At 47.1% G+C, this 11,965-nt stretch overlaps 1 protein-coding gene across 1 annotated transcript; it reads right to left on the bottom strand.

The window, feature by feature from the left end:
* Window positions 1–317: 317 nt before the first annotated feature.
* On the bottom strand, window positions 318–11,922 carry LOC308367433 (protocadherin-10-like; the record flags this gene model as incomplete). The annotated part of the gene is made up of 5 exons (XM_080841341.1): window positions 318–371; window positions 1,608–1,765; window positions 7,438–7,544; window positions 8,052–8,110; window positions 9,373–11,922. The coding sequence occupies 5 exons, from the start codon at window positions 11,920–11,922 to the stop codon at window positions 318–320; spliced, it is 2,928 nt and encodes a 975-aa protein (XP_080697467.1).
* Window positions 11,923–11,965: the final 43 nt, after the last annotated feature.

Here is an 11,965-nt window from a genome sequence, read left to right as displayed (position 1 = left end):
TCTCGATCGTCTCCTCCTCCTCCTCCTCCTCCTCCTCCACCATTCTCATCTGTCCGTTCCATGTTCTTAACTCCTCCTCTCAGTCCGGCTGAGATCCAACCCATGAGAGTGTGTATCTTGGCCATTTGCCTCCATTTGAGTCTCTCTCTCTCTCCTTGTCCGCCCATTGATCCAGTGTCTGCGTGAGCAGTCCATGGGCGCAGGCAGCAAGATGGACGGCTAAAAGGAACAGAGTTGAAAAAAAAAATATCTTGACGCTCTTCCTCGCCGGTTGTGACTGATTGTGCACAAAAAAAAAACAAGAAATGAAAAGACACTCATGCGGTCTCTGGTATGTCCACACGAAAAGAGCTAGCATATCCTTTTCCGCGCTGCAGGAAGGAAACACAGACACACAAACAAACACACAGACACAAACATTCCGTTAGGTTTGCTTCTGGTGAAAATGATGCACATAAAAAAAAAAAATTCACACGCTAGGCATCCATATACACCCGTGTGAAAACAACAGGCGAGAAGATGAACAGGTCTGTCATAACAGCTAGTGATTCAACATCACAGTTACAAATAATATGCTGCCATTTAACACACTGTAAATACCGTGGAAGTTGAGCACATACAACATCAATACCTGCCATAATGTTAAATAATCACAGTTAACCAGCAAGGCACACCAGGAGCATGTACAACAGAAAGCAGTCTTATAAAGCTAATACAGTGTCCTTAATCTGTGATATAATTTAGATACCCTGTTTCTAAATCTATTGGCTAAACATCATCCCTATGGTTACATATCACGACTGTGAACTTTTCCATCTTTGGCTATTCACTGAACAAAAAAAAACATTTTAACATAAGTCGTGTTACCATCGCATACTCTTCAGGCATTTACATTTTCTTCTTAATTGCTCACAGAGAGGTTATGCCCCCCTACGCGACACCACAACAATCTCTAAGTCTCTCTCTCTGCATTCATAAAATCACAAAGCATCACCACAGAAGCTGTCACAATTCATCCAGAAACACGAGCACAGTTTTCCCACACAGACACACAGCAAAGGCCCAGAGTGGATTGGAGATAGGAAGTGGTGGAAAGGAGTGAAGGCATAAGGAGGTTAGCATGAGACGCTAGGACAGATGGAGGGATGATGGATGATCATAGTGCTAGTGTAAATGTAGTGTAAGGGAAGTCATAGAGAGGAAAAGGCACTTCGAGGTATTAGATCTAGAAGATCGGGGCGGGCAGGAGGAGGAGGGGGGGGGGCTATAGCGTTAGCATTAGCGTTTGAGAGGTTGGATTGTCCCTCCCCCCTGGTCATCTTGTCATTGGGTCAGATCGGGTCGGATCAGGTGAGAGGTGACTGGCTGGGATGGCTGTCCCCTGAATACTCACTCATATAGGCAGGTTTGTAAGGCGCACGCGAGTTAGCCAGAAGTGCATCTAACTCTCTCCGGTCTATGGTGCCATGGTGGTGGAGGTTGTGTTGGTTGTACTGGTGGTTGTTTTGGTGGTGGTTGTGGTTGTGGTGGAGGTGGTTGTGGAGGGACGTCTCTTTGCCAAAGGTGGAGAATGACTTATCCCCCGGCTGTGCCTCGCTCTCAAATACCTCAGTGTCGGGCACGGAGTCCATGCCTGGCACGTGAAGGTTGCTACGGTAATCGGCGCCCTGGCGACTGTCCGTGGGCACGAAGGTTGGCATCCAGCATCGGTCCGAGTGGCCCAGTGCCTTACACTCTTCTGTGCAGTTCGAGAAGAGGTCAGCGCCTACACACACACACACACACACACACAATGGGAGATAAGAGAACATCAGACGAGGTCAGCGCCTACACACACACACACACACAGTGGGAGATCAGAACATCAGAAGCTGTGTGTGTGTTTGCATACTGTATGTACAGTATCTGTCTGTGTCTGTGTGTGTGTGTGTGTGTGAAACTGTGTGTCTGTCTATCTATAGACATACTCATATAAAAATACACATATAAAACTGTTTCATGTGTATTAATTCATATATTGTCTGTGTTAAGACGGCATGGCTGTTAAAACAAGGTATTGAAGAGTGAATTATAGATATTATGCTTTACATTTACGGTATCACTTCCATGCGTACATCCATCCATACATCTATGCGTTTTCTAAGCACACACACATTGAGTTACTGGAAGTTCACAAAAGTCTCATCAGGACTCGTTCTTTAACGCATAGCAGACAGCTGAAAAGTTGGCAATGACAAACTTGAGAGCCACACAGAAATAAGTCAGGACTAAATATGACATTAATGACTTAATTTGAAAACTATTAAAACTCCGGGCGTGATACGGGCTAAATGAGTTTCGTTCGTCGGCCAAATCTAATCACCGTGACGACACTGGGTTTTGCTCCTGTCCTTCCCGTTATTGTCAGAAAAAAAATAGAGGGAGAGAGATTCCACAAAATGTGTAATAACTATGATCAAAGCACGTATGGAGGATGAGGACACACACACAGCCCCGTACACACACACACACACACACACAGACACACACACACAGACACACACACACACACTCACACACACACACACACACACACACACACACACACACACACACACACCACACACACACACACACACACACACACACCCACTCACACACACACACACACAGACACACACACACACACACACACAGACACACACACACACACACACACACACACACATACAGACACACATACACCCACTCACACACACACACACACACACACACACACACACACACACACACACACACACACACACACACACACCCACTCACACACCCACATACACACACACACACACACACACACACACACACCCACTCACACACACACACACACACACACACACACACACACACACACACACACCCACTCACACACACACACACACCCACACACACACACACACACACACACACACACACACACACACACACATAGGGCTCAGTATGAGAAGTCAAATCTCTAATTCCTCCTAGCGGGGTCCTCTCTCTTTCTCCTTGTGAGATCAAAGGAAGACAGTGTGATGAGGCAGGCCAGTAGATAAACCCTACTCCCCCTCTCTCTTTTCTCCTCTCTCCTCTCCTCCACTGAGCTCTGTGATAGAGGGATAGAGAGGTCGTATGTGCTCCAACCCCCCCCCCCCCCACACACACACACACACACACACCCTCACCGACACAAGAATGAAGGATTCGCAAAGAAAAGAATCAAACAAAAGGGTCTGACATAAACTCTGAAGACAGTGCCAAGAGAACTCGGCTGGAAATTCATATCCACCTCGGTTCTATCCCTGCTAACTCTTGGTGGATGATCAACGAAGTAGGGGGGGGGGGGGGGGGGTGGGGAGAAAGGAAAAAAGAAAACCAGGAAAATTATCAAAAAGATCAAAGGAAAAACGTCTCCGGTGATTTAATATGCAAAAATGATCCGAGCTAAAACCTTTCGCATCCAAAGGCAACGAGAAGGGAATGAATTGGGCTCTATTTTTATGAAATGGCTAAAGAACAAATGCAAGTCACATGAGCCCTCCTCCTCCTCCTCCTCCTCCTTCTCATCCTCCACAGTAAAGAGAACTTAAAATGGAGGCCTTCTATGAGTCAGGGATCCCGTTAGCCATGTTTAAGTGGTGGAAAAGTCTCACGGCAGGGTCCCAGCATGGGTAATTGGAGTTGCCAAGACAGGGGAGGAGAAGAGAGGGATAGAGGGAGAGAGGAGGAGAAGAGAGGGAGAGAGGGAGAGAGGAATAGAGAAAGATGGCAGCTTCACCATTATCCCACCTCCATATATCTCTGTCTGAATTATCCTGTAATTAAAACCCTATGGGATTAGTGGAATCATGGAAATCATGTGTGTGTGTCTGTGTGTGTGAGAGTGCTTGTTTGTGTTTGTATATGTATATGTGTAAGGGTGTGTTTGAGAGAGAGAGAGAGAGAGAGAGAGAGAGAGAAAGTGTGTGTGTGTGTGTTTGTGTGTGTGTTTGTGTGTGTGCGCGTGTGTGTGTGTTTTAATGTGTGTGTGTGGGGGGGGGGGGTGTGAGTGCATGAGTGATAGGTGTTGTGAGGTAAAATGGCCAGTCGGTGGTTTGAGCCGGGAGTGAATAGAGAGCTAATCCTCAGACTGCACGACCTCACAGACAGCCCTTTGACCAGGTCAGCAAGGGAGGAATTTGAGCTGCTCCTCCAAAGAGGATTAACGTGGTACAACATGCTAACAAACCCCCCGGAAAACACACAGCATATTTCGACAAGTGTCCCAAAACAGTGTATTAGCCGCTAATCCCCCGAGGAATCTGAAGTTGTTTTTTCTCCGGACTGTTTGCAGAAATGCTTCTTATTCATCCAAAATAAGTCTTCAAGCAGTCAACATGTTTGTAGAAGGGCTTAGGCCACACCCTCCAAAAAAGCTCCATGGTGCCTTTAAATTAAGAGGGGATATTAGTGTGTGTGTGTGTGTGTGTGTGTGTGTGTGTGTGTGTGCAAGTCCTTAAGACAGAGACAGCGATCGAAAGAAAGAAAGAAAAAGATAGACAGACAGCTAGACGGACAGACAAAGATAGTGAAAAGGGATAAGAAAGTAAGAAAGAAAGAGAGAGAAGGTGAGAGAGAGAGAGAGAGAAAAAAAAGAGAGAGAGAGAGAGAGAGAGAGAGAGAGAGGGAGAGAGAGAGAGAAACAGGGCCCATTGGTGCAGACATAGCAGGCACATCTGAGGCCGGGGGAAAGAGAGAGAACAATATTTCGAGATCACTGCCACCAAAGGCCGGTTCAAAATGTCCAAACACATAATCACACGGAGACATCTCAATATTCCCTGACATTTGATGAAATTAAATATGCCTGGGGTCGCCCCAAGCGACATTTGGAGGTCTGAAAAAAAAGGGTGGGATATTGCAAAGGTTGCCTCTTGGGGAAGATCTGGATCAAAGTCAATATTAAATAGAAAAGGTATTTAATTCCTGAGAGTGACATGTAGAAGAGCTGGTGTGTATCTGTGCCACCGGCTTCCAAAAGGCTTAGCAAAACTGTACACTAAACGTACCACGGCTTATTCTCTTATCTAAACAAAGAAAACAAGGTCAAGAGACAGGAGGGGAGCTAGAGACTGAGAGGTGCATGTGGGGGCTAGGATTGAAGTGCAGATGGAAGGAGAAAGAGAGATGTTTTGTGAACTCACTGACCCCCCCTTCTTTCCCCAACAGCCTCTCCTGTTTGAGCTTCTGCTCTGAACGGGGTTACTGTAAACTGGGGTCTGATAATAACCTTCATTCGCTAATTGGTATGCAGAGGTCTCGAAATAAATTACTGATCAGCGAGCTGTTACCGTGGAGATAACGTGAACAGAAGCCTAAATGAGGGATTTACTGCGACATGGCAGGCTGCTGGAGAAGGAATGAAGGGAGGGGTAGGAGAGAGAGTCTGACAGAAAACGAGAGAGAGGGGAAAGAGCGGGGATAAAAAGCGTAAGGTACTAGTCTGCTTTGAAGATCCCAGTCCATATCCTAAGCTAAGATAGAACATCCACATCATCAGGGATGGATGCTTGATGCAAACAGAATACGCGTCCTCTTACAGCATTACATTATCAAAAAATGAAATTATCTTCCTGCCTAACAGAAGATAATAGTGTGCTTTTGAGGAGAAAGTAATCACAAACAAGATCTCAGCCGCTGTTTTTACCCTTAGAGGATATTAAAAAGCTGCTATTGAACGCTGACACCGTTGACCTCCATCTTAAACGCTATGGTAATAACGGAAGAGCAGAGTATCTCTGCGGAGTTAAATCCTGGCAGACCGGTTGGAGCTCAAGCATTTAGCCAAATGAAGTTTCCCAGAAAATGCATTCAGGAGTGAAGAGTGAGAGAGAGAGAGAGAGTGAGTCATGTATGGAGCTTGGGGTGGAGTAATAAAGAAAAAAATCATAACAGGGTTGAGGAAGCCGGCTAAATAAATAAGTTTAGTGGGGTAAGCTGATCACTTTCAAATCTCCCATTATTTCTCACAGTGTTGCCACTCCCAAACACGAATCAAACACAACGCAAGCTGCTCGTTCAATTAACCTAATCAAACAGAACGCCGTGTGATGCGAAATTAATCCAGACAGAAAATAAGCACGAACAAGGACCTAGCCCTGTGTTTCACAAACACAAGAGAAAAAATGCAGCAAAAATGCAACAGTGACGGAAACCACCACGAGAAAACAGCCCGAGGACAACACAGCCCCACTTCAAAAACAGACAGATGGACTCCTAGAAAAAAAAATAAGTGTAGTGTAATATTCTCATATTTTACAGTGCCGGGATGGACAATATGGTCGTCTGCGGGCCTGAGCGTCCAACTGAATGCTACATGTGTGGCATATGGCGTGCCAAGATAGCGGTCGAGGGCATATGCTCACCAAAGGCAAATTAATGTTAATAAGATGCATCTCTTTGGTTGGTGTTTATTTGTACACTGCGTTGTCATAATTACATGACACACAAGAGCCCCTCCACCGTACCATTCACGTTCCGTGTCACCTCACAACAAAGAAGCGTTTGTGCCCTGTATATTACTGACCAGCGAAAAAGAAAGATATAAAAAGAAAGGGATGTCGGGTACGTTTCAAATCACCCGATCAAATACATTCATAGCCTCGGGCTTTGGATTTCTCTGAAGAAGGCTGCGCGGGGTTACTTAGGTGGCCAGATAAAAGACTGGAATGTGGTGCGACCGGGAAGGACAGAGCAACCCGCGGGCGCAAGGAGGCGGGGGGACGGGCGGAGTGGGTGGGTGGGTGAAAGAGGTTGGGGGAGAGCGCTTGTTGAATGAATCGCTTGTTTGTTTGCGACGCAACCTATTTGGTCTCGTTCCCACACCGTCAATGACGGGCTAGCCCTGTCCTGTTCTAAATTCCGTCACGTCGCTTGAGTGCGTTACCAAAGGGACCAATGGGACGGTCCAGAGCCCTCATTAACACAGATTATTTACAAACAACCGGATTAAAATGAGAGAAAGTGCCATTGTCCTGTACGAGAATCCCATGAAAGATAAAACATAATTATACATAATTTCTTGCCAGAAAGAATGAAAAAGTATGGGGAAAATTTCGGGATAAAATACGAAGTTTACATTCTATGACAGCTTCACAAAGTTTTTTTTAAGTGCTAATATTTGGTGGGAATTTCTTGTTTTTTTCAAGTGAACTGCAGTCATACAAACTCGATTATGTTAGTGAACAGCTGCACTCTGAGGACCTGGAAGTCGCTGTCCATTCAGCACCACAGGCCAAGCGAGTTGTGCGAGGCAGAAAGAGCAGTGACTGGTCTACCGAGGTGAACGCCTAAGGCCTTAATTCACTTTAAATCACTACAACCCGGCCACGAAAAAACGCTCCTTGTCGATAAAAGAAGAGAATAGGCTGGAAAACTCACCGGAAGTGTGTCCTCGATGCGTAGCGTCGTGGTCACTGTCTCCCTGCTCGCTGTCCCCGTGGCCACTGTCTTTTGAGCTCACGATATCCGCCTCCTGGAAGGCCGAGCTGAGAGACACGGAGAGTCTGAATTAGAACAGAAAACTCAATTGCCCATGAAGTATTTCATAAAGGTGCAAAATGATTCAATTCAGAGTGTATGAAACAGATAGACAGTCACGGCAAGGATGGGGGAAATGAGCATGACCGCATTGCAATATTGTTCTGTTTAGAAAAGGTATCCCCCGACACGTTTTAGCTCATTCAAATAATCACGGCCTGATTCGCAGCTGAAGGAGCAGAGTACATTAATTATTTCTAAAACCGCGAATAACTTCAGACTTTGCAGAGAGATGGGTGGCTGGTAAGAGTTGCTGACTATGCGGCGGTGAGTGAAAAACATATTTTAAATCGCTTACATAACCACCAGTTTCTCCAGTGAGCCAAAAAACGGCCACCCCGCAGTTCACATGTGCAACCGCCGTTTAATGTTGGATAAACGAAATTAATGTTAATGTGCTCGCGAGACATCCTCTTAGACACTTGGCGAGGCTCCAGGTGCGCTCGGTCTCTCACCTGTTCACGCGCCTCGGTCTGTCCACCAGGTAGCTGAGCTCCGCACGCTGGTGTTTGGTCTAAAACGAAAAGGGCAGTATTTTCACAACACTTATACTGGCAAATAGAACAACATCAACCACAACCATAATAATATTAATAATAACCACAACAATAATAATAATGCTATATTTGTAATTCCTCATAATTGGGAATTTTCTACGATGAGCTTGTTTACTATTTGTCCTCGAATATGTTTCCCCTCGCACATAGCCCTGCCCTGAGACATTGCGGTTTAAGAAAGCCAATAAGCGCAGCACTTATTTAGCTCAGCTCAACTATAGATGGGCCTTTGTTCTACTGTGACTCTGCAGGGCCGTGCCTGGCATGTTTAATGAAGACTCAGGGTTGAAGGACCTGGCCCCAGACCTGTTCTGTTCTGCAGCCGTGGAGCCAAAGACGTCTTTTATGTTTCTCTACTCCATCTTAATCACTCAACTCTTCTCCTTTTTGCAACAAACAACTACATACTTCCACGGAATCTATTTAGAAATGAGAGTGCATGCACTGTATTTTTGTATGTGTGCGTACTTGCGTGCGCATGTGTGTGTGTGTGTGTGTGGGTGTGTGTCTCTGTATGTGTGTGTGTGTGTGTGTGTGTGTGTGTGTGTGTGTGTGTGTGTGTGTGTGTGTGTGTGTGTGTGTGTGTGTGCTGTCTGTCAGTGTGCCAGCAACGCGTAATCAACCTGTTTCTGTTGGCATTTTAAAGCTTCCTGATGCATAACGAAAGCATGTGTTCTCAGGATTATTTTACAGCTACTTATTTCACGGGGGTTGAAGGAAATTGCACCGCATATGTTGAAAAGTGATTCTGAGTTATATCCAGATAATGTATATGCCAAATGTTATGGCATGACTAATATATCAGATGTATTACATTCTATAATCACACGTCAAAAGTAATCTTCACCATAACCATGACACATTTAACTTAGACTAGCGCCCGTTTGCAGTTTTTCAGCTTTACCAAATGTTACGTTTTTACCTGACAATTATATCGCATGTACTGGGTAGTTTGAATGAGGTTTTGAGCCTATATAAAGCTATATGTACTGGGTAGTTTGAATGAGGTTTTGAGCCTATATAGAGCTGCATGTATTGGGTAGTTTGAATTAGGTATTGAGCCTATATAGAGCTATATGTACTGGGTAGTTTGAATGAGGTTTTGAGCCTATATAGAGCTGCATGTATTGGGTAGTTTGAATTAGGTATTGAGCCTATATAGAGCTATATGTACTGGGAAGTTTGAATGAGGTTTTGAGCCTATATAGAGCGCCCTTACCTCATTTGATAAGATGCTGCCGTTGGATATGATGTCAGGCTGCTGCTGGTCAGTGTACCCTGTAACTATGGCTCCGCACGGATTGGGTTCGGTGCCGGCACTCCGTGACGGACTACAGGCCTTGAGGAACATGAGGTCGGTTTTCGCAGACTCCGGTGTCAGACATACCTGGTAGCAGTAGTTCTGGCTTTGGTGGAGCGAGCCGAAGCTCCCGGATTCTTCCACGGGAACCTGCGACGCGCTTGCGACGCTGACGGCCGCGTTGGTGGCCGCACTGGCGTGCGCGCTCTGCACCAGCATGATGTCCGACTTGCTCAGTTTTTTTTTCTTCCGAGCAGCCCGCGCCTGCCTGCCGCAGCAGCACGAGCTGCAGCCCAGGAAGCAACAGTCCCCGGCCAGGCACGAGTTGTAGATATTGAGCTTCTTGTCCTTCTGACAGCGCACTGCGAGCACAATCATGGCGAGGAGGAAGATGAAGGAAACGGAGCCCAGAGCGATGATGAGGATAAGCGTCAGGTCCAGACTGGTTTCTTTCGCTTTGGCCGTGCCGCTCCTGTCTCCGCTGTGGCCCTCCACCACGCTATCCACCAGAGTCACCATCACACTGGCGCTGGAGGACAGAGGCGGCTGGCCGTGGTCCCTAACCTCGATCAACAGGTCGTACAACTGCTGGGGGTCCCGCTTGGCAGACACTCTGCGTGCGGTCCTTAGCTCTCCGGTCCGCCAGTCCATGCGGAACATGCCGTTTTCATTTCCCCGCTGGATGCTGTAAGACAGCCGTGCGTTTTCTCCGTCATCTGAATCCATGGCGACGATGCGAGCGACTAGGTATCCTGGCTCGGCCGAGCGGGGCAGAGGCTCTCTTGCCGTACCGTTTTTGCCCAGCGGTGCAATTACAGAGGGGGCATTGTCGTTCTGGTCCACTATAATCACATTTACCGTGGCGTTTGAAGAGAGCTCGGGGATGCCATTGTCTGTCGCCTGGACTGTAAAACTAAAGTCTTTGAGCTGCTCATAATCGAATGACCTGAGGGCGTAAAGAGCTCCGCTCTCGTTGTTGATTGACACGTAGGTTTTGACCGACATACCCTGTATGTCACACTCCAGTATGGAGTAATTTAAATGCGCATTTCGACCAATATCAGGGTCTATTGCGTTCACTGCGTGAATGTAAGCACCGGGAACATTATTTTCAGTTACATACACATCATAAATGGGCTGCGTAAACGCTGGCGCATTGTCATTTTCATCAGAAACTTGAAGTTTTATCGATTTACTTGTGGCAAGAGACGGAGAGCCTTTATCTCTGGCCACTACCGTCACGGTGTAGGTATCTACGCTCTCTCTGTTCAACGGGCCATCCGTGACAATAGTGTAATAGTTCCTAAACGAGGTTTTCAGCTTAAATGGCACTTCGCCAAGGATCTCTACATGAGTCTGTCCGTTTTCCTCGGAGTCCTTGTCCGTGACGCTGAGCAGCGCAATCACCGTTCCCGGGGTAGCGTTCTCGCTAACGGACTCCGTGACTGTGCTGAAGGAGATCTCGGGCGCATTGTCATTCAGATCTGTCACCTGCACCAGAACTTTGCAGTGCGCAGGCACCGCGTTTGGTCCCATATCCTTTGCTTGCACATAGATCTGGTACAGGCTGCTCTCCTCGAAATCCACATCCCCCCGCACTTCTATCCTCCCCGTGCGCGGGTCTATATCGAATAGCTCCTTAACCCTGCTGGAGATGTGATTGCTGAAAGAATACACAACTTCTCCGTTCATTCCCTCATCGATGTCAGTTGCGTTAAGCTGAATAACCAGCGTTCCCACTGGCGCGTTTTCGGCCAGGCTAACCGAATACACGGGTTGATCAAACACCGGAACATTATCGTTGGAGTCTAGTACTTTCACTACCAACAGCGCTGTGCCGGTCCGCGGGGGCTGGCCACCGTCCACTGCGGTCAGCACGTACCTGTGAACTGCCTGCTGCTCCCGATCCAAAGGTTTTTCCAGCACCAGCTCAGCGAATTTATTCCCATCGGTCTGCGTCTGTACGTCCAGGTAAAAATAGTTGTTTGTGGTGATGTCGTAGGTGCGTAATGCGTTACTGCCAACGTCCGGGTCGAAGGCAGTCTCCAGCGGGAAGCGGGTGCCCGTGATTGCACTCTCGGAGATCTCCACGGTGATGTCGGTCTCGGGGAATTCTGGAGGATTGTCGTTAATGTCCAAGACCTCGATCTCGATGCGAAAGAGTTCGAGTGGGTTCTCGAGAAACACCTCCAGGTGCAGGAGGCAGGTGGCACTCTGTTTACAAATGCGCTCGCGGTCAATCTTCTCATTGACGTAAAGCACACCGGTTTCCAGGTTTACCTCCAGGTAAGGAGTCCGCGAGCTGGGCACAGTCTGAAACCTGCGAGACGCGAGTTTCGTGAGGTCTAAGCTCAAGTCCTCCGCGATATTCCCAATGAACGTTCCGTGCTCCCCCTCCTCCGGTACCGAGTAACGTATCTGAGAGACAACGCCATTCGCAAGACACAGCAGAAGCAGAACCACAATCATCTCCAAACCAACAAGTGCACTTGAAAAAAATCTATTCCAAAAC

The sequence above is a fragment of the Sprattus sprattus genome, assembly GCF_963457725.1.
Source record: "Sprattus sprattus genome assembly, chromosome: 6".
Lineage (NCBI taxonomy): Eukaryota > Metazoa > Chordata > Actinopteri > Clupeiformes > Clupeidae > Sprattus > Sprattus sprattus.
Note: the sequence above shows the minus strand (reverse complement) of the source record. Positions and strands in the feature narration are given on the sequence as shown.